Source organism: Nomascus leucogenys, chromosome 22a (assembly GCF_006542625.1).
Source record: "Nomascus leucogenys isolate Asia chromosome 22a, Asia_NLE_v1, whole genome shotgun sequence".
NCBI classification, from domain to species: Eukaryota; Metazoa; Chordata; class Mammalia; order Primates; family Hylobatidae; genus Nomascus; species Nomascus leucogenys.
In genome coordinates this window covers 6,211,230-6,237,756 of record NC_044402.1, presented here as the reverse complement: position 1 = coordinate 6,237,756, position 26,527 = coordinate 6,211,230, and the positions used below count along the sequence as shown (strand labels likewise).

At 53.1% G+C, this 26,527-nt stretch overlaps 1 protein-coding gene across 3 annotated transcripts in view; it reads left to right on the top strand.

Moving 5' to 3' along the window:
• HHIPL1 (HHIP like 1) overlaps nucleotides 1-26,527 on the top strand; it is a 76,824-nt gene that overhangs the window by 25,164 nt on the left and 25,133 nt on the right. For 2 of the 3 annotated variants that reach the window (XM_030803405.1, XM_030803406.1), the window contains exons 1-2: nucleotides 15,183-15,632; nucleotides 22,313-22,959. In XM_030803405.1, the coding sequence (XP_030659265.1) occupies nucleotides 15,378-15,632; nucleotides 22,313-22,959 (902 nt within the window). In that variant the 5' untranslated portion in view covers nucleotides 15,183-15,377. Of the gene's footprint in view, nucleotides 1-15,182; nucleotides 15,633-22,312; nucleotides 22,960-26,527 lie in introns of those variants that run through there. The other variant, XM_030803407.1, reaches the window with a different exon arrangement.

Here is a 26,527-nt window from a genome sequence, read left to right as displayed (position 1 = left end):
GTTCAAGTGATTCTCCTGCCTCAGCCTCCCAAGTAGCTGGGATTACAGGTGTGTGCCACCACACCCGGCTAATTTTTTTTTTTGTATTTTAGTACAGACAAGGTTTCACCATGTTGGCCAGACTGGTCTCAAACTCTCGACCTCAGGTGATCTGACCGCCTCAGCCTCCCAAAGTGCTGGGATTACAGGCGTAAGCCACCGCACCCAGCCCTTTCTGATTTTTGAATTATATAGAAGTATTGTCTATACTTAAAAATACACTAAAGATTTAAGAAGTCATAGACTCATAGGCTCACGGACAGAAAGCAGCATGGAAGTGTTCTCATTTTCCCCTCAGTTACAGCAGAACTGACAGGAGGCCGCTTGGCAACTATTTACTTGCCTGCCTCCAGTGATGGGGTGCTCATCCCTTAAGTGGCCAGCTCCCAGTGTAGAAAGACCCTGTCTCTATGAGTGGAGATGCATTGCCCTGGTTTCTACCCACTTCCTGAGATAACCCTGTGGGAGTCTGTAGGATAACTAGCACTGGCTGAGCCCCCACTGGGATTCGGCCCCGGAGGAGCTCAGAATCCAATTTCTGGGATCTCAGCATTGGGCAGGGCACTGAGGCCATTTGGTAGAAGCTGCAGCCAATGCAGGACCTGCCCCATTGCACACTGGGCAGGCGGTGGTAATAACAATAGGGAGGAAGCCCCTGGTCCATCCGCAGCCCCTGTCATTCCATTGCGTTTCATCATCTGACTCCACCTCCTCTGTCAGCCTTTACAGAAAGGCCTTGGCCTCCACCGTGTGGTGCTCACACCCTTACACTGGGACAGCAGACTTTGATTCCCTTGCCGTTCTGGAGGTTGGAAGTCCGAGATCGAGGTGTCCGCAGCAGCCTTCCTTCTGAGGCTACAAGGTCGATATTCTGTCCCCTGTCTCTCTCCCGGCCTCCGGGGGCTGCTGGCAATCCTGCTGTTCCTGGGCTTGTGGAAGCATCACTGGATCTCTGCCTTCACCTGCACACGGCCTTCTCCCTGCACGCATGTCCTCTGTCCAAATGTCCCCTTCTGATAAGACCCCAAATCCTCCCAGATTAGGATGCACTCTAATGACCTCACCTGCACTAATTCCATCTGCAGTGCCTCCATTTTCCTTTTCTTTTCTTTCTTTCTTTCTTTCTCTTTCCTTTCTTTTCTTTCTTTCTTTCTCTTTCCTTTCTTTCTTTCTTTTTCTTTCTTTTCTTTCTCTTTCTTTCCTCTCTCTCTCTCTTTCTCTCTCTCTCTCTTTCTTTCTTTTTTTTGACAGAGTCTTGCTGTGTCACCCAGGTTGGAATGCAGTCAACCTCTGCCTCCTGGGTTCAAGCAATTCTCCTGCCTCAGCCTCCCGAGTAGCTGAGATTACAGGCATGTGCCACCATACCCGGCTAATTTTTGTATTTTGGCCAGGCTGGTCTTGAACTCCTGACCTCAGGTAATCTGCCCACCTCAGCCTCCCAAAGTGCTGGGATTACAGGCGTGAGCCACCACGCCTGGTTCCATTTTCAAATACGGTCACCTTCTGGGGTACTGGAGTTAGGGCTTCCACATATGAACTGGGGGGAGACACAGTTTAGCCCGTAACTGATTCCCTACAGTCCTGGCCCCAACACCACTCAGACATGGGAGTCACTTTTGCTCTCTGGGCCTCATTTCCTCGTGTGGACACTGGGTACATGTGGGGTTGGACTAGCCATGATCTGAGGGTCCTTTCTGCTCAGAATTTGTAGGGACCCTCTGTGACTTCTGGCTCTTGAGATGGAGTCTCGCTCTATCACTCAGGCTAGAGTGCAGTGGTGCAATCTCTGCTCACTGCAACCTTTGCCTCCTGGGTTTAAGCAATTCTCCTGCCTCAGCCTCCTGAGTAGCTGGGATTACAGGTGTGCACCGCCACGCCAGCCTTCAACTCTGCCCTATCCCGCCCTCAACTCTGCCCTCCCTATGGTCCAAAGAGATTGCTCCTGCCGTGGGCCTTGACTGTCCTTCTGGCCAAAGTGCCCCGGAGTCCCTCCTTTGGCTCTAAGCCCATGCCCCAGACATCCTGGGATGAGGGGTGGGGCTCTAAGCACAAGGCCAGCCCAGGAGGATCCCCTTGGGATGGGGGCCTGGGACAGAGCCTGGGAGCCAGACTGGGAGTGGACATGGGGCAGGCCCAGTGGGGGTGAGACCAGCAACCCCACCAGCATCTGGCCCGTCTACCAGGCACAGCCTGACCTACGTTTTGGGTCTTGCACTAGAGTCTCTGTCGTCCATCTGCAACTGCTGACCCCAGGTAGGGGCAGGGAGAAAGAACAGGAGTAGCTTCGCACACCTGTACGGTGCCTGTGTGTTTGAGAATCCCGAACTCTTGCATTGGGGTAGATCTTAAACATTATCCAGGCCCTAGCAGGAATCTTCTTACCTGCACTCTCAGAGGTATCTTTGCAGCCTCTGCTGACTTACCTCTGAGGACAGGGAGCTCACTACCTCTGGGGGAAACCCAATCCCTGTTCATTAGACTGAACTGAAACCCTCTTTCTGTTGGCCCCAGTTCCACTCTCTAGGCTTCACAGGGCAGGGCTGCTTCCTTCCCTCCGTTGAGAACCTCCAGTCCTCATCCCATCCCACATCTCCCCCCTACCTCTAAATAGGCTCCCATTTGACCTTATCACCAAGTGGTTCTGAGTGGCCAAGCTCTGAGCAGGCTATCACTTCCCTTTTTCTGAGTGTTAGATCTCTATTAATGCAACCAGGACCACAGTGGCGTTTGGGTGACTGCATCACCCCCAACTCTGCTTGGACTTGCTCACAGGTGTTGCTCCAAGACCCGCCTCCTGTGCTGTGCTGTACAGGCAAGCGTTAAGACTAAAGTCTCTCCCTTTGTGTCTGCATCGTGCTGCGCTGGCCATCACCTCAGCCTATCACATCCTTTGGAAGCCTAAGTCAGTCATGTGATTCCTTCTCTCGCCAGCCTCAGGCTATTTCAAACCCACATTATGGACAAATTGGTGTGTGTGTGTATGAGAGAGAGAGAGAGAGAGAGAAACAGAGACAGACAGACTATTTGCATGTATGGATGGGGGAGTGAGGAGGGGGTAGAGGGAGGGTCCTATCTGGGGCCTCATGGAGCTGAGACTCAGACCCATCTGGGCCAGTCTGGCCAAGTGGTGAGTGGGTGGGCCAGGTGGGTGGATTCATGTGAGAGACAGAGGCGCCTCCCAGGGGCAGGAGAGACACACAGAAAGGCGAGAAGCCTAGCATACTGGGGAAGGCAGCTGCCGTTCAAACTACTCCTCAATCAGCCCCAACTGAGACATGGCTGAAGCTAGGCTGCGGGAAAGGTGGGTACCGACAGAGCCGCCCCAGGGAACGCCTGCAAGACCCTGCAGCCCAGAAGGTCGCCCCCAGGGGAGGGTGCGCCAACCCCTGAACACCTTTGCCTTTCTGCCTTGTGGTCTCAACTGCAGCCTCGGGGAAGCCAGGTTGACAGGCACTGTGGGGACACCCAGGAGAGAGTCTGTGATGCCTGGCAGACCCCCCCAGAGGAACTAAGCAGAACTGTTTGTGAGACATGCCACCCTGGGGACCCCAGAGCCATGTCACAGCCCATGGAGTGTGGGCCCCTGTGGCTTGAGACCTGCAGAGTTGGGAGGGATGAGCCAGGTCTGGGCCCAGCTAGGGGTCCCTGAAGCTGGCATGAGGGTGCAAATCACAATTGGATTTGCACTGCGGAGGGGTCCTGGGCAGGGGAGCCACAGGCTTAGATGAGACTGGGAAATGTTCAAAATTGGGTTTAACTATCCTGCTTACTAAATCTGGGGCTATCAGGCGGAGGGACTCAGGACCCCGCCCTCCCTTACAGGGGCCACTGTCCTTGCTGGGGCTGGAGCAGGAGAGCAGGCAGCCTCCGCCTTCCCCATCTGTAACACGGCAGCCTGTTTTCTAGCTCTGATGTCCAGGTGCTAGGATTGTCCCCTGGAATTTGGGGTTTAAAACAGGCATTCTGATAGCTTTCAGTTGGTGTTGCCCTCTCTCCCCCGCGTCCAGGACAGGATCGGAAGGCCCCTGGTGTGTGAGAAAAGCACTGAGTGTGAAGTCAGGGCCTGTCTCCATGCAGGGCTGTAACCCAGGGACACGTGGAAGCCTGGCGGGGCAGGAGCAAAGGTGCCGTTCAGTCCTCACGGGACTCGGTGGTGAGGAAAGGGAGGCTGCAGAGGGGTTTCTGCAGAGGCGCGAGCGCTCACAGTTGGCACCGGAAAGTCTCCCAGCCAAGGTCCCCCTGGGGGCCTGAGCTCAGAGTGTGTAGACATGTCTCCCCCAGGGCTTCTGAGCAGCAGGAGAGGGCACGTATGTGTCTGTGCAAGTGTGTGCACTTCTATTTGGAAGGGGCTGGAGATGCCTGGGGCCTGGGGTGGCATCTGTCAGCCCCCACACTGGGGGGTCCTTTCCATTATATTTTCCATTTAACTCTTCTCTACCCAGATGAGGAAGGCCCCCGTGACGGCTCTCATTTAGATGTAGAGCTAGAAGTGTTCACAGGTGTGCTGGGGAAAATAAGTCTTACTCGAGCAGATAAATGAACCCGGCCTTGGCTGCGGGACTTCTCAGAGCATGCGGAGTTGCCTCTTGAATCTCTGAGAGGGACTTAGAACGTGGCGTTTCCCATACTTCTCTGACTATGGCACCCTACGCAGCCCCAGCTCCTGGGAAGAGCATGAGAAACCGTATTTTACAGGACAGAGCATGGGAAATGTTAGAACATTGGAAATCGGCATCTCCCAGAACAGCTGGGCCACACGGTTGTGGTGCAGATGAGGAAACGGGCTCAGCCAGGGCCTTCTCTAAGGTCACGCAGTAAGTTAGAAAGATGGTGGATTTGGCCCCAGGACCATCTAGCCTGGGGGATCTGGTCAGGCAGCGATGGCAAGTCAGAGGAGGAAGGCAGGCCGGGAGCCAGGCTGGCAGTCCGCAGTGGGAGTGCTGTTGTTTTTCATTCGTTTCTTTTTGTTGATGAATGGATTTTCAAACTTCCTCTGACAGGAAACTTCAAACACACGCAGACTGGAGGGCAGTGTAATGAGCCCCCCATCTCCTTCACTGACGCCACCTGTCAGCAACTCGAGGTTGGTCTTGTGTCCCTACCCCCACTCACTACCTCCCCTCCGAGGGGCAAGTTTGAAGCAAATCCCCATTGGGGGTCTTCAGTGGTGACCCAGAAGGGATCTAGCGGGTTTGGGGTGGGGGCAGGGGAGGGACACTCAACGAGCTGGAGGTAGAGTTGGGGTCTGCGGGGGTGGGGGGTCCCAGGGAGGAAGCGTCCCTGAGGCCCCGATACCACAGCCCCAGGGATATACTGGCTGCCGGATAGTTGGGGTGTCCAGGGAACATGGAGAGCCAGGGCCCTCCGCCTGCCGTCCTGAGTGGGACTTAGGGCAAAACAGTTGAAGAGTTTGGACAGGTGGGGTGCTTCCCGGGAAATAATCTCACAGTGTAGGGGGTGCCCTGTCCCTGCCCCCCTGTGAAGAATCTAGTGGCTTTGGACTGAGAAGCAGGGGAATCAGATGGGGGGTGGGGATGGCAGGGAAAACCTTCCAGGAAAGGAAAGTGACCCTCAGAGCATCCACAGGAAAGTGGGGCTGGGCCTCTTCCTCCCTGGGCCTCAGTTTCCCTGCTTGGGCCGTCAGGGGTTAGCTGTGGACTCGGGTCTCCTCCTCTGAGGGCATCATTAGTTCTGTGGTTAGCAAGAGTCAGGCTCCCCTTTCACCCTCCCCAATCTTCCCCGCAGTGGTGAGCCCATCTCATTCATTCATTCATTCACTCATTTCCTACATTGCAAGAGGCTGCACGCAGGCCCACAGACACGAGGCAGTCCAGGCCCTGCAGCTCAGGAGGGACACGGGGAGACAGAGAGAGCTACCTGCTAGGGTTGATCAGCATGACCAGGCTCTGGAGGCAGGGGACTGCTGGGCTGTGGCTTGGTGCTTCTCGTTCAAATTAATCACACATATACAAATGCGTTTTCATGCAAAGTTATCTCGTACCTTCAATAAGGCTGAAACGTGGAGCAGGAGTCCTACTGTGCATCGGTCTCAGAGGGTCTCGGCCAGAGCACTGCCCTGGGAGTCAGGAGCCCTGGGTTCTAGACTTCCACTGCCACCAACTCCACTTGTGGCTTCAGGAAGAGTCTCTGCCTCTGGAGCCACCAGGCACTGGGTTCAAATCCTGACCCCTCCACTCTGTGACCTGATTATGACTAGCTGTTGTCACTTCTCTGTGCTTCAGCTTCTTCATCTGCATGTGGTGGGGAATGACTGGCCCAGGGTGTGGGTGTGAGTGGGAAGGGATGTCATGGAGGCTTCAGAATACTTGCCCCTGAGTCCATGGTCCCCTGAGTCCTGGAGACTCAGAAATACCTGGAGAGACCTGGGGGTGGAGTTCTGTTGGCACATGGGTCGGGGTGGGGCAGCATCTGGGGAAAGATGACCTCCTGGTCCACGGGGTCCCACTGGGACTTGGTGCTGACATGAGGCCTGCATGACATGGCACAGGCAGAGCTCCTAGCACAGTTGTGGGTCTTTAATAAATGCCCATTTCTGTCTTCTGTTTTTTTCCTTTTCCAAGTTTAAATTTTAAAATAGATATTTTGAAGACAGAGCAGCAGATTGTCAAGCAGGCAGGACTTCAGGGACAGTCTCAGCTGCTTTTTGGTGACTTGCAAGATCTACAGACGGTGGCACTGCTTAGAGAGTGGAGTTCTAGACAGCAGTTAAATGGAGTGAATTGCCCTTTAGTGTAGACGAATCTCCAACACCAGATGGAGGGGAAAGAAGGAAGTTACAAAAAGAAAAGTGCAGCAAGAGGCCAGGCGTGGTGGTGCATGCATATAATGTCAGCAGTTTGGGAGGCCGAGGGGGAGAATTGCTTGAGCCCAGGAGTTTGAGAGCAGCCTGAATAACATAATAAGACCCATCTCTACAAAAATAAAAAATTAGCCGGGCGTGGTGGTGCATGCCTGTAGTCCCAGCTACTTGGGAGGCTGAGTCAGGATTGCTTGAACCTGTAGTGAGCTGTGATTGCACCACTGCACTCCAGCCTGCGTGACAGAGAAAGATCCTTCTGAAAAAAGAAAGAAAGAAAGAGAATGAAAGAAAGAAAGAAAAGAAAAGAGAAAGAAAGAAAGAAGAAAGAAAGAAAGAAAGAAAGAAAGAAAGAAAGAAAGAAAGAAAGAAAGAAAGAAAAGTGTGGCAAGAGGCTGGTGTGGTGGCTCATGCCTATAATCCTAGCACTTTGGGAGGCTGAGGCAGGCAGATCACTTGAGGTCAGGAGTTTGAAACCAGCCTGGCCAACATGGTGAAACCCGGTCTCCACTAAAACAAAAAACAAAAAAAAATCAGCTGGACGTGATGGCAGGTGCCTCTAATCCCAGCTACTTGGGAGGCTGAGGCAGGAGAATTGCTTGAACCCGAGAGGCAGAGGTTGCAGTGAGCCCAAGGGTGTGCCACTGTGCTCCAGCCAGGGCAACAGAGCAAGACTCCCGTCTCAAAAAAAAAAAAGAAAGAAAGAAAGAAAGAAAGAAAGAAAGAAAGAAAGAAAGAAAGAAAGAAAGAAAGAAAAGTGTCACAAGAGATCATTTACACAAAGTTTAAGAACATGCCAGATGCTGTTCTGTGTTCTCTGTGGAACCTGCACGCAGCCACCTTCAGGAGAATGTTCCCTGAGCAGAGGAAAAGGTTCTGAGGCTCACGTGAGGCTGTGGTGTCAGGAGCCCACTGGGCCTGTGATAGCTCCTGTTTTTTGAGCACATACTACACGCCAGGCACTCTTCCAATGGCCTCATTGATTACCCCCATTTAACAGATGAGTAAACCAATGCCCAGGGAGGTCAAGGGCCCTGTCCAAGGCCACACAGTTAGTAAGTTACAGAGCCAGAACATGAACCCCCTGCTCTTCATGACCAATCCACATCGCCTCTCACACTGCAGCACACAGTTCTTCATGTTTTAAAAAGGATTTCAGACACCTAAAGGGAGCGTGGTCAAATGTTAGCACAGGTGAAGTCTGGTGGTGTGTTCTTGGGTGTTCCTTCTTCTGTTCTTGGTAATTTTTCCATAAGGATGTTTACGAAGCCTGGCTCTGGCCTGAGGTCTGTGCTGGCCCCTTGTCTGGTCATGAGCTATATCACACAGGATCCCGGCTGCCCGAGTGGCAGAGCAATGGCCCACTCACTCCCCAGCACTCACGAGATGGGTCCTGGCACATTCTCCTGCTGCAGCTAAGAGGGGCAGAGGAGGCCTAGGCCCTGCGGAGAACAGATTCACCAACACCTTGGTGGTTCTCCTCAAGACAGTGGGGACAGGCGGCCTGTCAGGGAAGAGGCTGCCCCGAGGCCTTCCCAGTCTTTCTGAAGAAGGGACGCAAAACCATGGAATTAGCAGAGCCTGGTTTGCAGGAGCCGATGCGCAGGTGCCCACACCGACCCAGTCTGGCCAGAGAGGTGCTGAGTGTCCACTGGCCTGTGTGCCCTGGTAGTGGCAGCCGATGGTGCCTGCCGGGCTCCTGGAAATGTGGGCAATGCTCCTGGACCCCACACCCTCATGCCCCAGAGGGACCAGCAAAGGCCTGGTCTCACCTCTTCCCCACTCCCACTCAAGAGATAGGGAAACTGAGGTTGGGTTGAGGGAGAGTCCTTAATGGGGAATTTGAAGCAGGGCCAGGTGGCTCCCTTGTGCCAGGCAGCCTTTGTGGGCCCTGAATCATTTGCTGAAGAAAACTGGGATACTTCTCAGCCCTAGGTCTGGCTTCCAAAGATGCATTTCCATTAGATGGAGTGTGAGGCACCTTTGGCCCAAAGGACTAGCTTTGTCTCTGTTGCCCTGGTGGTGCACACCCCACCGCCACACAAACAGCTCTGGCTCCAGATGGCATTTGGTGGAATTGTCCAGCTGTGGCAGGAGCTCGGGCCGTAGATATAGCCAAGTCAGAGCATTTGATCATTCATTCATTCTCTCATCCTTTCACTCATTCACTCATTCATCCTTTTGTCCATTCATGTGCTTATTTGTTCTTACAAATAATAAGATGCCCAGCACGTGCCAGATGTCATACCCTGGGGGCTCAACAGCAGGGCCCCTGCCTTCAGGGAGCTGCCTAACTGGTGGAGACTGGGGAACCAGGTTCTGGCTTCTATATCAATACAGTTTGCTTCATCTGAAATGAATGTGGTGACTCCAGCTTCATTTTAATTCATGGTAGCATGGTGTATCTTTCTTCATCTCTTTATTTTTCAACTATCAGTCTTTACATTTAAAGTGGATTTCTTGTAGACAGAATATAGTTGGGCCTTGGTTGTTTATTTTATTATTATTATTATTTTTTTGAGACAGGGTCTCGCACTGTCACCCAGGCTGAAGTGCAGTGGTGCGATCATGGCTCACTGCAGCGTCGACCTCCTGGGCTCAAGTAATCCTCCCACCTCAGCCTCAAGAGTAGCTGGGACTATAGGCACACACCACCATACCCAGCTAATGTTTTTGGATTTTTCATAGCAACAGGGTTTTGCCACATTGCCCATACTGGTCTTGAACTCCTGGGCTCAAGCGATCTGCCTGCCTCAGCCTCCCAAAGTGCTGGGATTACAGGCATGAGCCACCATACCAGGTAGGCCTTTTTTTTTTTTTTTTTTTGAAATGGAGTCTTGCTGCATTGCCCAGGCTGGAGTGCAGTGGTGTGATCTCGGCTCACTGCAACCTCTGCCTCCTGGGTTCAAGCAGTTCTTCTGCCTCAGCCTCCTGAGTAGCTGGGACTACAGGCACGCGCTACCACGCCCGGCTAATTTTTGTATTTTTAATAGAGACTGGGTTTCACCATATTGGCCAGGCTGGTCTCAAACTCCTGACCTCGTGATCCTCCCGTATTGGCCTCCCAAAGTGCTGGGATTACAGCCGTGAGCCACCGTGCCCCGCCTAGGCCTTATTTTTTAATTCACTCTGACAATCTATGTCTTTTAATTGATCTATTCCAATCATTCAGATTTAAAGTGATTGTTGATAGAGATGGATTACTATCTACACTATGTATAACTCTTTTCTATTGATTATATTTGTTCTTTGGTCCCACCTCCCTTTTCTTACCTGCCTTCTCTGCTTTTAAAAATTGAGCATTTATTAGTATGATTTCATTTTACCTTCTTTTAAAGCATGTCAATTATATTTCTTTTAAAATTATTTTAATGGTTGGGCTAGAGCATGCAATACATATTTTATGTGGTTTTTAAAACTTTAAAATTTTTATTTATTTATTTTCGAGATAGGGTCTTGCTCTGTCACCCAGGCTACAGTGCAGTGGCACAGTCTTGTCTCACCACAGCCTCACCCTCCCAGGTTCAATCAATCCTCCTACCTCAGCCTCCCAAGTAGCTGGGACTACAGGTGCACACCACCATGCCAAGCTAATTTTTGTATTTTTTGTAGAGATAGGGCTTTGCCATGCTGCCCAAGCTGGTCTCAAGCTCCTGGGCTCAAGCAATCTGCCTGCCTTAGCCTCCCAAAGTGCTGGAATATCAGGGGTGAGCCACTGCACCCAGCTGGGTTTTTTTAATTAATAGACTTTTTGAACCATTTTAGATTTGCAGAAAAATTTGAGCAGATACTACAGAGGAAATACATTTTTTTTCCTAATAAAAGTCCACCTTCAAATAACACTACACCACTTCATGTGTAGTGTGAGAACTTATAACAGAATTTCCAGTTCCTTCCTCCCACCTCTTATGACATTGCTGTCATCCATTTCACTCATCCATGTGCTATAACCATCCAGTACATTGAATTTCTGACCTATATCATCTTCTTTCTCCCTGAAGAACTTCTTTACTTCTTCTTATTCTTTTTTTTTTTTTTTTTTTTTTTTTTTTTTGGGATAGAGTATCTCTCTCTCACCCAGGCTGGAGTGCAATGGTGCGATCTCGGCTCACTGCAAGCTCCGCCTCCCAGTTTCAAGCAATTCTTCTGCCTCAGCCTCCCCAGTAGCTGGGATTACAGGCATACACCACCACACCCAGCTAATTTTTGTATTTTTAGTGGAGACTGGGTTTCACCATGTTGGCCAGGCTGGTCTCCAACTCCTGACCTCAGGTGATCCACCCGCCTCAGCCTCCCAAAGTGTTGGGATTACAGGTGTGAGCCACTGCACCTGGCCTGAAGAACTTCTTTTAGTGCTTTTCTGTTTTTGTAGGGCAGATCTGCTGGTGATGAATTTCTCCCATTTTTGTTTTTCTGGGAAAGCCTTCATTTCTTTTTCACTCCTGAAGGATAATTTCACTGGATCTAGACTTCTAGGTTGATGAGTTTTTTTTATTTCTATTTTTTTTCTTCTACCACTTTAAATATTTCACTCTACTGTCTCTTGGTTGCCTGGTTTCTTTCTTTCTTTCTTTTTTTTTTTTTTTTACACAGAGTCTCGTTCTGTCGCCCAGGCTGGAGAGCAATGGTGCAATCCCGGCTCACTGCAACCTCCACCTCCCAGGTTCAAGCAATTCTCCTGCTTTAGCCTCCCAAGTTGCCCAGGCTGGAGAGCAATGGTGCAATCCCGGCTCACTGCAACCTCCACCTCCCAGGTTCAAGCAATTCTCCTGCTTTAGCCTCCCAAGTTGCCCAGGCTGGAGAGCAATGGTGCAATCTCGGCTCACTGCACCCTCCACCTCCCAGGTTCAAGCAATTCTCCTGCTTTAGCCTCCCAAGTAGCTGGGGTTAGAGGTGCCCGCCACCATGCCTGGCTAATTTTTTGTATTTTTGTAGAGAGGGGGTTTCACAATGTTGGCCACGCTGGTCTCGACTTCCTGACCTCAGGTGATCCACCTGCCTCAGCCTCCCAAAGTGCTGGGATTACAGGCATGAGCCACCGTGCCTGGTCTGCTTGCCTGGTTTCTAATAATGTTTGCGGTAATTTTTCTCCTTGTTCTTCTGTAGGTGAGGTATTTTTTCCCCTCTGGCTTCTCTCAAGGTTTTTCTTCATCTTTGGTTGTCTGCAGTTTGCATAGGATATGGCTCGCTGTCGATTTTTTGGTATTTATCCTGTTTTATGCCTCTTAGATTCTTGGATCTGTTGTTTTGTATCTGTCATGAATTTCAGAAAATTCTTAGCCTTTTTTTTTTCTTTGAGACAGAGTCTCACTCTGTGGCCCAGGCTAGAGTGCAGTGGTGTGATCTTGGCTCACTGCAACCTCTGCCTCCTGGGTTCAAGTGATTCTCCTGCCTCAGCCTCCCGAGTAGCTGAGATTACAGGCGCCCATCACCACGCCTGGCTAATTTTTGTATTTTTAGTAGAGATGAGGTTCTCCATGTTGGCCAGGCTGGTCTCGAACTCCTGACCTCAGGTGATCTGCCCACCTCTGCCTACCAAAGTGCTGGGATTACAGGCGTCAGCCACCGCGCCTGCCCTTTCAGCCATTTTTACTTCGACTATTTCTTCTGTTTTTTTCCCTTTCTTCTCTTTCCCATTTTCAAGTTATCTGTATTTACGTCTTTGGAAATTGTTCCACAGTCCTCGGATGCTCTAGTGTTTGTTTTTGTAACTTCTGTTTTTCTGTTGGTGTATCAGTTTGAGAAGCTGCTGCTGACGCGTCTTTAAGCTCACTGATGTTCTCCTCGGCAGTCTCGGTCTACTTGTCAGTTCGGCAAGGGCATTTTTATTTCTGTTACGATGTTTTCGATTTTTAATACATCTTTTAATTTTTTTTTTTTTTTTCTGAGATGGAGTCTCACTCTGTCACCCAGGCTGGAGTGCAGTGGTGCCATCTTAGCTGACTGCAAGCTCCGCCTCCCGGGTTCTCGCCATTCTCCTGCCTCGGCCTCCCAAGTAGCTGGGACTATAGGCGCCCATCACCATGCCCGGCTAAATTTTGTATTTTTAGTAGAGACGGGGTTTCACTGTGTTAGCCAGTATGGTTTCGATCTCCTGACATCGTGATCCGCCCGCCTCGGCCTCCCAAAATGCTGGGATTACAGGCGTGAGCCACTGTGCCCGGCCTTAATTTTTTTTCTTAAAGTGGACCCCTCTCTGCTTCTATTACCCATTTGTCCTTGCCAATGTCCTTGTTAATACTCAGAGATGTTTGGTCTTGATGTTGTCAATTTTTTCCACCAGAGCCCTTAACATATTAGTCATAGTTATTTTAAATTCCATGTCTGGTAATTTCAGCATCTGTGTCATGTCCCAGGCTGGCTCTAATGCTCCTTCTGACTGTGACTTTTCTTTCTTTTTTTTCTTTTTTGAGACAGAGTCTCGCTCTGTCACCCAGGCTGGAGTGCAATGGCACGATCTCGGCTCACTGCAACCTCTGCCTCCTGGGTTCAAGCGCTTCTCATGCCTCAGCCTCCCAGTAGCTGGGATTATAGGCACGTGCCACCACGCCTGGCTAATTTTTGTATTTTTAGTAGAGAGGGGATTTCACCATGTTGGCCAGGCTGGTTTCGAACTCCTGACCTCAGGTGATCTGCCCCCCTCGGCCTCCCAAAGTTCTGGGATTACAGGCATGAGCCACTGTGCCCGGCCCCTGACTGTGACTTTTCTTATCTTTTTTCATGCCTTGTTGTTTTTCTGGAAAGCCAATCAGGATGTACTAGATAACAGGAACTGAGGTACATAGGTCCTAGGGTCAGGATTTATGTTACTCTGGCTGGGGCTGGGCTGTGTTTGATGTTTTCTGTGGCTGTAGGAGCCCAAACCTCATGGCTGTGGCCCAGGCTCTGTGTCACTTCCACCTCTGTACACCCATCTGGAGCCCTGTGTTGATGTGTGACGATCACCCAGTTCTGAGTCCCAGCTGGGAAGCAGGGGCCATCGTGCCCTCCGATTCCATCCCAGCTCTGCCCGTCCCCAGCTCTCTGCAGGAAGCCCCTGCAGGCTGCATTTCCCACCCTAGCAGCCCTCTGCTGGAGGGGAGGTGGCAGAGAGAAGCCGGGGTATTTCTCCCGCTCTGTCTGTGCAGAATCTCTGACGGTGGCTATCTCTAGCTCTGGCCAGACAGGCCTTGTGAGGGTCCAGCTTTGACGAGGTGACCATAGCTCCTTGGCTCCGGTAACATCTGCTCTCCCTGCATCAAGGACCTGGGGACCGTTCCTACTGTTGCTGATCTCAAGGTTACTTCACTGAGCCCTGTATGGCTTCTTAGCCTCTTTGGCTTCAAGTCCCTGCATTAAATTCCCCGTGTTTCAAATTCTCAGAGATGTTTGGCTGTGCGGAGACCCTGACTCTTACATTCCACCTATTCAGGCCAGAGCCACACACCTCTGAGTGCTCCAGTCCTGCCGCATCTAACCCACCCCCAGCTCTGCCAGGAGCACGGGTCCAAAGACAGAAACATGATCCCCCAGGACAGTCCAAAGAGACCTGCAGAGGACGGATGTGTGCGCTGGGGCCATGAAGATGGAGTAGGAGCTCACTGGACAGAGAAGATGGGGAAGGACACTCTAGGGAGAAGCAAATGCTCAGGTCCACTTGAGAAAATGCCTAGGTGGTTTTGGTGCTGTGAGATTCTGGGGTAGGTGAGACAGTGTGTGCGTGTTTGTCTGTGTGGGTGGTTTTGGTGCCATGAGATTCTGGGGTAGGTAAGACAGTGTGTGTGCGTCTGTATGTGTGTGGGGGGAGTGGGCGGGGTTGGGTCTGAATCTCCAGCAGGGGCAGCGGAACAAAGGGCTAGATGCCCATCCCAGGAGGTAGACTCATCAGTGCTCCCTGTGCGAGAGTGGAAGTGGAGAGCCCCAGTGGGTCCTGGGCTGCAGGAGAATCCGCTGCCCCAGGAGCAGAGACTGGGAAGAAGCCCACAGTAAGGGCAAAGGGTGGATTGTGGAGGCTGCTCCGTCCTCCCCCCACACCCCACGCCAGGTTTCGCTTCTCCCTGAGAGTCCTGGGGCAACACCCCCTGTCCTTTCCCTCGCACCCCCATTTTTAAGCTGTTACGTGAGAGCTTTCGGGGACGGGCTGCGGGCATCCCTTTCCCTAGCCCAGTGGGTGGTGGAACCGGAGCCCAGGAGTCCAGGCCTCTGGCCCTGCGCCTCCCTGGCTAAATAGCGCCCTGTGGGGAGGAAGCAGGGCCCCAGGCGGAACCGGGAAAACACACCGGGGCTTTAAACAGACCGGGCCACTCCCATTGAATTTGGAAAGCGGTTAAGAGAGGTCGTGCCGCATTCTGCGCCGCATCCCTCTTCCTTCAGTCCCGCCGCTTGTCCCCGACCAGAGGTGACCTCCTAGAAGGGGAGGTCCCCAAACTCGAGGCCCTGCGTGTAGGGAAGGGGAGCGCCCGCCCCTTCCCCGCCGCCGCGAGCGCCCCGGGAGGGGACCGGGGCTGCCGTCCCTCCGCCTCTTCCCCCGCGGGGCGAAGCGATGGCCCGGGCCGGAGCCGGGGCGCTGCTGGCGCTTTGGGTGCTCGGGGCCGCCGCGCATCCGCAGTGCCTGGACTTCAGGCCGCCCTTCCGGCCGCCGCAGCCGCTGCGCCTCTGCGCGCAGTACTCAGACTTCGGCTGCTGCGATGAGGGGCGCGACGCCGAGCTGACCCGCCGCTTCTGGGCCCTGGCGAGCCGCGTGGACGCCGCCGAGTGGGCCGCGTGCGCCGGCTACGCGAGGGACCTGCTGTGCCAGGTGAGCGGGCGCGCGGCCACCGGGTGGGGCGGGGCGCGGGCGGCCGAGGGCAGAGATCGGAACCCTGCGGGGGCGAGGGCCAAGAGTGGGAGGCGGACTAGGCCCCAAGAGGGAGTCATTTGGCACCGGGCAGGGAGACCGCGCATCCCAGGACGACTCTTGGCTTTGCCATTCATTAGTTTTGTGACTTGGGCCTTCTCAGGGCCTCAGTTTCCCCTCCTGAAGCAGGAGGGACAGACAGATGATGTCATCATTTCCTCAGAGGTTGGGGGCTCCTCTGCCCCAGTCCCCTGGAGTCGACCCCTCAGCGTCCCACCCCGAGCAGCTGCACCCTTGTCGGGGTACCAAGGTGGAGAGGCATCTGTCCCGGTCAGTGCTCTTCTGTGTTGTCCCCGGGGCAATGAAAGCAGGGGGCCCTGCCGTGGGCGTGGTCAACGTGTGGCCAGGGTTCGTTGAGGGGGTTGGGGCCACTGCCCCCCACGAGAGTCTCACGGCCATCCTGATGCCCTTGCCACTTCTGCCACCACCTCTGTGGGTGCTGTGCCCTCTCCTGGGGATGGCACCCTGGCCTGGCAGAAGCTCTCTCAAGACTGAGCGACAGCTCTTTGTTGAAGCCCCTGGGCCCCCCATCTTCCCTCTGAGGGTGGAGCCCCTGCTTCTGTGCACACCTGGTGGTGATACTGCTGTTTGTTTTCCTCTTGTGGGAGTCTGAGGCCGCAGCGCCTGACCACACCCAAGTGGGCAAATGCTGTCTGGCTGAATGCAGAAATGGAGCAGGACGGGCAGCCCCAAGGCATTCCTGCCTCAGCATCTGGGCAGTGAGAGGCCTGGGGTGGAGAGGCCCCAGGGGCCAGGGCCGTGTCCCAGCCTTCGGCCAGCAGGGGCAGGTGGTGTGGGGAAAGGCAAGAGGGCTGACTTGGAGTTGGAGTTTGATCCTGGCTCTGTCACTTCCCTGGCTTCATGACCTGGGCAGGTCACTGCTGCACCTCACAGTGTCTTTAAAATGAAGCTGAGTATGGTGGCTTACGCCTGTAATCCCAGCACTTTGGGAGGCCGAGGTGGGCAGATCACTTGAGGTCAAGAGTTCGAGACCAGGCTGGCCAACATGGCAAAACTCCATCTCTACAAAAATACAAAAATTAACTGGGCATGTTGGGGAGCTCCTGTAATCCCAGCTACTCGGGAGGCTGAGGCAGAAGCACTTGACTCTGGGAAGCAGAGGTTGCAGTGAGCCAAGATTGAGCCATTGCACCCCAGCCTAGGCAACAGAGCAAGACTCCATCTCAAAAATATAATTAATATAATATAATATAATACAATATATAAAATAAATAAAATAAAACCTTAACCACCCCCCTGGGTTGCCATGCAGATTAAATGCCACATACTAGGGGCTCCGTAAATGTTTGCAGTTGGATTTCTCGAGGGCTTCCTTGGCCTTTACTGGCTGCCCAGCCCTGGGAAAGGTCCAGATGAGGCTCGGAGCCCAATTCAAGGAAGACTCAGAGGTAGGCAGGGACTTGCCCAGTGGTCACACAGCCCAGGGGTGGTTGAGGTGGGGACATGGACCACACTCACTGATGTGAGCACATATCTAGGTGGGAAGCAGTAGACTCTGGGAGGATGAGGAGGGGGCCCCGGGGAGCTCCAGAATGCAACAAAGGGTGGGCTGGCCGCCTTTAGGTGGGCTCTGCTGGACTCCCATGCTGTGCACCTCAAGGGCACGGGAATGGTCTGGCCAAGCGTCTGCCTCCCTCACCAGCCTGGGGGCTCCTCAGGACCAGGTCCTTTGGTCTCCCCACCCCCATCACATAGCAGGGTTCCTGCATCCATGCCACATTTGTCTATTGAGCACTTGCTGTGTGCCAGGCTCAGCAGGGCAGTGAGGTGGGCAGGTGGATGGAGGAAGGGAAGGGTCAGTCCTGATGCTGTCCCCTGGCAGGTTTCTTGGGAACCTTCTCAGGACAGCCTGGCCTTAAACAACCAGCAGTGGAGTGACCGCTAACACTTCAGCCCAGGCGTCTCTGAGACTGACCTCATGTCTGGAGTGATCTTAGAGACGGCGGCTGAGGCTGGGTTGTGGTTTCACTGACGGGGCCTCCTGGAGCATGCTGGCGGGAGGACCGTGCTCTCTGCTAGCCAGGGTGGAGTCTGCATTTGGCAACTCCTGATTTCCACACGGGGAGGTGGCGGAGGTGCCTTATTTATAGGTCTCTGTTAGTGTGGAGGCACTCAGGCCTTCACACCTGCTTTGGGAAGATGGGAGACTCTTTCCTGAGGCTTTGCTTGTCTAGTAAGTGCCTGTGTCCTCTGGAGGAGAGAGGACGGCCATGGCACGTGGCACCCCCAGTGCATCTCGTGTGAGCTTCCACATCACTAACCTCCCCTGTGACTGGGGTTGCCTCTCTAAGCCACTGAAATCATCAAAGCATGGTTTCTGATGGAGATCTCCATGAAATGTACTCTATGGGCTCATGTATTCAGCAGGCTCTCCCTGAGCCTGTTAGGAGGCAGCCCTGTGCTGGATGCTGGGCCCAAAAGCGGTTGGCAGGTCACAGGCCCAGTCTCAAAAGTCCCCTTTGTCACTTCAGGAGACTGACACACACAGGAAGGTGCCACAGATTCCTCAAGGAGTGTAGGAACAAGACCACATACCTCAGGGAAGGCTTCCTGAATGTTGGTTGCATGTCGATAGCTCATTATTTACTGAACAAACACACACATCTTCTCCATTCATTCCTCCCAACAACTCTATGAGGTTGGAATTCCTTTCCCCATCCATAGATGAGGACATAGGCACAGAGAGGTTAAGGAGCTTGCCCACCGTTAAGAGCAGTAAGAGGTTAAGGAGCATTTCCCATGGGGAATGTGTGCGCTGGCTCCAAATCCACTCTCCTAACCGCTTCGCCACACTGCCTCCCTCCTTGAAGCCCCACTGTGTCCCACAGTCCGTGGAGTGGACAGACATGCAAAGAGATAATGAAGTCCTAGCCAAGCTGACTGGCTGCAGCGCCCCCTGGCGATGGAGCGGTGACTGCTGTAGAGAACTCACCCTGTAAGCAACAAGATTCAATGGAGTGAGTGTCGTGCCTGAGATATGGACAGGGTGCATTGGGAGCATCCATAAGGGCCAGGGATGGGACAGTCAGCGCCCTGGGAGCATGGAGGACAAGAGGGGACCTTTGAGTGGGCCTTGAGTCATGAATAGCGGTTTGCCAGATGAGGAAGTAGGTGAGGAGCGAATATCCGATGGACAGGACACTGTGTGCAAACGCTTGGTCTTTGAAAGAATGAACGGTGGACATAAGAAACCTTCAGGACCCAGGGCCGTGGGTCACGAGTGTCAGTGACATTGGGTGGCAAATTCTGGGTAAGATGGGGGCTCTCTGCCCCACACTGAATGGCCCGGGCAGCTGGAGCCTGAGATACTGGGCTGGTTTCCTGTGGGCTTCCTGCCACCTGCCCCCAAACACACTGAGGCCAAGCTGCGGATCATCCTCTTGCCAGCAGCAATCAGTGTGTCCTCTTGTCACTTCCTAGCTCCGGGCTACCCTGGTCTGGGCACCACATTCACATTGTGTGTAAGTAAGAGTACACAGGCCACGAGGAAGTATCCACTGTGTGATTGGGACGCGTGGATGCTGAGGTCTTCGGCCTGGCTCCCTGAGGGAACCTTTGCTCCCTCTGTAGTTCTGGATTGGGCTTTGGTGAGCGGAGGGCTCTCGTTGCCTTCCAGATGTCTGTTCTGCCCCTCACTGCGTCTCTGGAACCAAGATGGTGCCTGGTACAGTCTCTGCTCTGTAAATTCTTGGTGAATGAAATGTTGCTGACTAATCTGGAAAGAACACCAGTCCAGGCATCATGAGGCTTGGGTGTGAGCCCTGGTTTGGCTACTTCTTGGCACGTGGCCTTCTTTAAGTCTCAGTTCCTCATCTATAAAATAGGAGTCAAGCCGTGTGCGGTGGCTCATGCCTATAATCCCAGAACTTTGGCGGGCCGAGGTGGGAGGATTGCTTGAGCCCAGGAGTTCAAGACAAGCCTGGGAAACAGAGAGAGACCCCGTCTCTACAAAAAATAAAAATGAAAATTAGCCGGGTGTGGTGGAGTGCGTTTGTGGCTCCAGCTACTCTGGAGGCTGAGGTGGGGAGGATCGTTTGAGCCCAGGAGGTGAAGGCTATGGCGAGCTAGGATTGTGCCACTGCACTCTAGCCTGGGTGACAGAGAGAGGCCCTGTCTCAAAAAATAAATAAATAAAATAGCGACAATGACCCTACTTTGCAAAGATGCAAGAAGGCACATGTGCATACAGCCCCTCCCTGGTCCACGTGCAGCTGCCGGCTGACCCACAGGCGGTTCCCGGGGAACCATGGGAGGGACAGCACACACGGCGGCCTGAGGCCTAGCCATCTGGCCTGCTCATTGGCAGAGGGGAGCATGTAAGACATGGCACCCTGGTCTGTACCTGGGACAGTCACTGACCAGGACCCCAAGAAATTCTGCCAAGTGGCCCTTGGCCTGTCAGGTGAGACCTAGCCTCACAGCAGTAGAGGGGCCAGGAGGACAAGCTGTGGTATGACCAAAAGTCACAATCATGTCACAGGAGTGAGTGGGCTCTGGCCTGGGGCTTGAGAACACCCTGGGAGGCAGCCTGCCATCCCCCATCCCCAATCCTCCCCCAAATGTCCCAGAGGCCTCCTGCTGGAACCCAGCCTGGTCCTGCCTGTGAGGGGAGGGAGTGCGTGGCTGTCAGCGCCTCCCCTCTGCAGAAGGAGCATCCCCCAAAGCCTCTGGGGGCCCAGAGCTGATTCAGACCCAGACTTGGCCTGGTGGACTCACAGGTGGGGGAGGGTGTCAGCCACAGATAGAAAGAATGACCACGCCACAGGCCGGCGGCTCTAACAGGGAGGCCCACAGACAGCCTGGAGCTGTGGCCTCTGCTTTGGGTAGGGGTAGGATGCAGGGAGGGTGCTGTGGTGTGGGGACACTTAACTGGCATTTGGGGATGGGTAGTTGGGAGCTGGCCGGTAGAGCTGAGCAGACGTGGCTCAAACCCCAGCCCATCGGCATGTGACATGATACCTTGGGCTAGTGGCTCCCTTCTGCTGTCTCTGCTTCCACCTCTGTGCAGTGGTAATAAGAACAGGCCTCCTTCCCATTGTTGCCTTCAGGAGGAAATGCAGATTCCCGGGCACACTGGCCTGGTGCCTGGCCCACAATTTGCCCCAAACCCCAGGAGCTGCTGTGATTGGTTAGCATGCTTTCTCCCATGGCCGTGGCCATAATTTAAGAATAAAGAGAATTCTGTCTGCCAGAGAAGAGCAGGGGAAGGGCATGCATACAAAGGGAACAGCCTGTGCTGAGGCTCAGAGGTGTGAAATGGCAGGGAGTATGTATTAGTCTCTTCCCTCATCGCTATAAAGAAATACCTGGCTGGGTGCAGTTGCTCACGCCTGTAATCTCAGCACTATGGGAGGCCGAAGCGGGAAGATGGCTTGAGCTCAGGAGTTCGAGAGCAGCCTGGGCAACATGGCAAAACCCCATCTCTACAAAAAATACAAAAATTAGCTAGGCATGGTGGCTCTCGCCTGTAGTCCCAGCTACTCAGGAGGCTGAGGCAGGAGCATCTCTTGAGCCCAGGAGGCAGACGTTGCAGTGAGCTGAGATGGTGCCACTGTATTCCAGCCTTGGTGACAGAGACAGAGAGAGAGAGAGAGAGACCCTGTCTCAAAAAAACGGACAAACAAAAAACAAAACAAAACAAAACTGGGTAATTTATAAAGAAAAGAGGTTTAATTGGCTCATGGTTCTGCAGGATGTATAGGAAGGATAGTGGCCTCTGTTTCTGGGGCATTCTCAGGAAACTTACGATCGTGGTGGAAAGCAAAGGGGAGGCGGGCATGTCCCATGACAACAGCAGGAGCAAGAGAGAGACGGTGTGGGGGCACACTTTAAAACAACCAAATCTCATAAGAACTCACTCACTCTACAGTACCAAGGGGAAATGGTGCTAAACTAAACCATGCGTGAGAACTCCGCCCCTGTGATCCAGTCACCTCCCACCAGGCTCCTCCTCCAACACTGGGGGTTACAATTCTACACGAGATTTGGGTGGGGACACAGATCCAAGCCATATCAGAGTATCAGGAGATAGAAGGTAGACAGGAGGCTGGAGAGGTGGGGAGAGGCGGGAGCTGATGGTGGAGCTGTCCATGGGCAGAGCCAAGTCAGAGAGCACTTCGTGTTTTACTGTTTTTCAACAGATAGAGGCCAGAAGGTACTGGAGGGTGTGGATGGAGTGGTCAGGGAGGATTGGAGGTGAGCCTTGGGCAGGAACCCAAGTTAAGTGCAGCAGTGAGCTGTGCTGATGTAAGGGCGGAGGCGCACTGTTAACACAGAGAGGGTGGGTGACAGTGCCTCAGACTCTTCCTGGCATACGGCAGGTGCTCCAGGTAGCTGCTGCTATTAATAGGAGTAGTAATAGTGTTCTAACAGAACAACACAAACATTAAGACCTAAAGTTTGCTACTGTCCCTGAGGCTTATCAGCGGTAACAGACAGGTGGCGTTATCTCCATTTTATGCATCAGCAGACTGAGGCTCTGAGAGATGTGTAACCGCCCAAGGTTACACAGCTGGTAAGCACCTCCACAAAACATCTCTGAGCCATCACTGTCTCTGCAGGAATGCTCGCCGTATGCAGCCCACCTCTATGACGCCGAGGACCCATTCACGCCCCTGCGCACGGTGCCCGGGCTGTGCCAGGACTACTGCCTGGACATGTGGCATAAGTGCCGGGGGCTGTTCCGTCACCTCTCAACTGACCAGGAGCTCTGGGCACTGGAGGGCAACCGTGCCAGGTTCTGCCGCTACCTGTCCCTGGATGACACGGACTACTGCTTCCCTTACCTGCTGGTCAACAAGAACCTCAACTCAAACCTGGGCCATGTGGTAGCCGATGCCAAGGGCTGCCTGCAGCTGTGCCTGGAGGAGGTGGCCAACGGGCTGCGCAACCCCGTGGCCATGGTCCATGCCAGGGATGGCACCCACCGCTTCTTCGTGGCCGAGCAGGTGGGGCTGGTGTGGGCCTACCTGCCCGACCGCTCGAGGCTGGAGAAGCCTTTCCTGAACATTAGCCGGGCGGTGCTCACCTCGCCCTGGGAGGGTGACGAGCGCGGCTTCCTGGGCCTTGCCTTCCACCCGAGCTTCCGGCACAACCGCAGGCTCTACGTCTACTACTCAGTGGGTTTCCGCAGCAGTGAGTGGATCCGCATCAGCGAGTTCAGAGTCTCTGCGGATGACAAGAACGCCGTGGACCACAGCTCTGAGAGGTGGCTTCCTTGGGGAACCCGGGCCTGGGTGGGGGCAGGCGCCCATATGCACTGGTGTGACTGTACCAGTTGGTATCCTGTTCTCACATATTGTGAATATTTAACACACCTGGTGGGGGTGCTGAATTTCATGCTTTGGGGCTTGGGGAAGGACAGTTTTACACAACAGACCTCACACAGGGATCACATCCAAACCCCTCCATCTGGCCTGCGAGGCCTGACATTTCTCCACCAACTCTTGTTTCAGGCACTTTAGATGCTTCATTTCATTTGATTCTCCTAAAACCCACTGAGGCTAGTATTATTTTTCCCATTTTACAGATAAGAAAGTGGAGGCTTAGAAAGGTGAAGTGTTGGGTCACACGGGGAGGGAGCATCAGAGCTGGAACCCTGATCTGTTGTCTCCAAAGCCCACCCTCTGCCCCAGCCTGCCTCGCTGTGGTCTGAAGGTGCCATCTTTTTTTTTTTTGAGATGGAGTCTCACTCTGTCGCCGAGGCTGGAGTGCAGTGGTGCAATCGCAGCTCACTGCAACCTCCACCTCCCGGGTTCAAGCAATTCTCCTGCCTCACCCTCCCGAGTAACTGGGGCTGCAGGCACACACCACCACACTTGGCTAATTTTTTGTATTTCAGTGGAGATGGGGTTTCACTGTGTTGTGCAGGCTGGTCTTGAACTCCTGAGCTCAGGCAATCTGCCTGCCTCGGCCGAAGGTGCCATTCTTGAGCCCCATTGGCTCGTTTTTCCCACCTGAATCCCCTGCCTCAGGGAACTTGCTCTTCTTCCTGCCCTGAAGTTCATCTGTTCCTGCCTCCGGGCTTCTGCTCCTGTCAACAACGCCTGCAGAGCCTGCACTCTGGATGAGTTATGCCCCAACTGTTTTCAAAATGGGTCTGACCTGACCTTGCACATGGGGCACATGTATCAGTCTGAGTCCAGTAGGAAATAAACCCTGTATCAGGTAACTCAATAGGTAGGATTTGATCCTGGGAGTCAGTACTCAGCGGTTAGAAATGATAGAAGGGCTCAGACGCGGTGGCTCACGCCTGTAATCTCAGCACTTTGAGAGGCTGAGGCAGGCGGATCACTTGAGGTCAGGAGTTCGAGACCAGCCTGGCCAACATGGTGAAACCCCGTCTCTACTAAAAACACAAAAACTAGCTGGGTGTGGTAGTGGTTATCTATAATCCCAGCTACACGGGAGGCTGAGACAGGAGAATTTCTTGAACCCAGGAGGCAGAGGTTGCAGTGAACCAAGATCCTGCCACTGCACTGCAGCCTGGATGACAGAGCAAGACTCTGTCTCAAAAAAAAGAAGGCAACCTGGGGAAGGCAGTGACTCTGAGGTTAAAAACTGGAGGAAGCTGCCTCTACCCCTTGGGTGGGAGGACAAAGTGAGAAGATGGGGTTACTGGGGCCCTGGAGCTGGGGACACCCAGTGGAAGCTGGAACCATAATTGGTCTGGGCAGGAGGAGGTGGAGCCAGGGAGAAGGAGCAGCTGCTGCCAAGAAGCTGCTTAAAGCAGAGAAGGGGAAAAATTCCAGTGCTCCTCCCTCTCCAGGCTCCTGAACCTCGCTGGAGGCCAGCTAGCTAAGAAGCCTGGGAAATGTCGTTCATAGGAGCTGACCCCCTGCAGTAGAGAGGAGGTAGGGAGAGGGCCAGGACTGGATGTGAGGGCAAATTGGCAAAGAACAGCACATTGTGTGTTTGATAAAACTGTAAAATCTTGACACTGAATGTATAAAAAGGAGGAGAAATCAAGTATGTTAGCTATGAAGGCTAATGTGAATCTTTATAATTCACAGCATTAGTTTTGACTATGAGCTTCCTGGCAGCCAGAGCGAAAGGAGGAAACAATTCTCAGGATCTTGCAGGAGGCTGTACAGCCAGTTCTCCAAGAGAGACCAAGTTTATCACATGGACCTGACAGAGGGGAGATGGAGGGACAGAATGGATGTGTCTTCAGTGGTGACTTTTAAAAATGGATTCCTGATAAAGACTTGAGGTGGAACTCAAAATATGCAGATGAACATATTTCAGAGTGGGGGCTCAGCAAAGGTCCTCTGGTGACCTCACAAAGTCAAGCCTAGAACTTGACTCACTCTTGGGGAGAGGTAGGCGCAGCAGGCTCGGGGCAGGCCGAGAATGAGTGGTTATCCTTGCCTGAGTCTGCTGTCAGTCTCTCTCCCCAGAGCTGAGATCCCAGTGCCGGGTGGATGACTGAAAGCCTGAGCTGTTCTCTCCATGGAGAAGCTGGAGTTTGGAGCTCGGTATTGCTCCCCAGATCATATGCACAGGCCCCACAAAGAAAAGGCCCCCAGTCTTGGCTCTGAAAAATCAAAGTCCTGGGTTCAAGTTATTTGACCTTTCCGTATCTTATTTTTTCTTATTTGTATTGATAAGGGATTAATAGGCTGGGTGCGGTGGCTCAAACCTGTAATCCCAGCACTTTGGGAGGCCAAGCAGGGAGGATCGCTTGAGGACAGGAGTTCGAGACCAGCCTGGGCAACACAGTGAGAGCCCTCGTCTCTACAAAAAAATTGAAAAATTAGCCGGGCATGGTGGCATGCACCTGTAGTCTCAGCTACTCAGGAGGCTGGGGCAGGAAGATCCCTTGATCCCAGGAGTTCGAGGCTGCAGTGAGCTATATGACCACATGACTGCACTCCGGCCTGGGTGATAGAGTCTCAAAAAAGAAAAAAAGAAAGAAAGAAAAAGAAGGGATTGAGAAATCAGTGACCAATCCTGGAAAACCTAAACCACCCTCAGTATTTCAGTCAGAGGAAACTGAACACAGGGATGACTAAGGCATCGGGAGGCTGGAGAAGGAGAGGAGGAAGGTTACATTACTTGAAGACTGGTAACTGTAAGAAGCTGCTACCACTCTTGGGTTGGAGGAACAAAGGGAAAAAGTCCTTTGTGCTGTGGACTTTGCTGCTCTTAGTACCAAGATGGCTGGGTGGAAACCCAGGAGTCCACGTTCACCAGCCAATGCTGCTGTCTCTGCAGCCACCACTTCTGGAGGCAGGGCTAGAAGCCAAAGAAACCTGGTCTCTCCCTTCCACCCACCAACCCAAACTGGAAGCCAGCTGGCTGGGAAGTATGGTGGTAGGTTTCCTGCAATGGCAGTAAGGGAGGTTCCTGAGTAGAATGAGTGTGGTGCTGAGTGTACTACACACCATCCTGCCCACCGTTAGAAGCTGCAAATGAGAGAGTACATAAGATGAGCTCAACATAAGTAACTAGGGTGTGGGAAGCTATGATGAGGAAGAAACCAGCTATGTCAGTGACTAGGTCGACAATTTCCCATAATCATAACAGGGCAGGTGCTAGCAATGGAGAGCAGAGACAAACAAAACAAAACACTAGGCCAGAACAAGAAGACTTGAGTTCTAATCCCAGCTCTGCTACCTATGGGCTGTGTGACCTTAGACAAGTTACTCAACCTCTCTGAGCCTCTAGGTCCTCCTTGGCACGATACAGTGCATTAACTTTGCTCATTCTACCTACTAGCTCCTTGTGGAAAATCACTTAATACAAAAGATATGAAAAGTCTTTTCCAGGCTGGG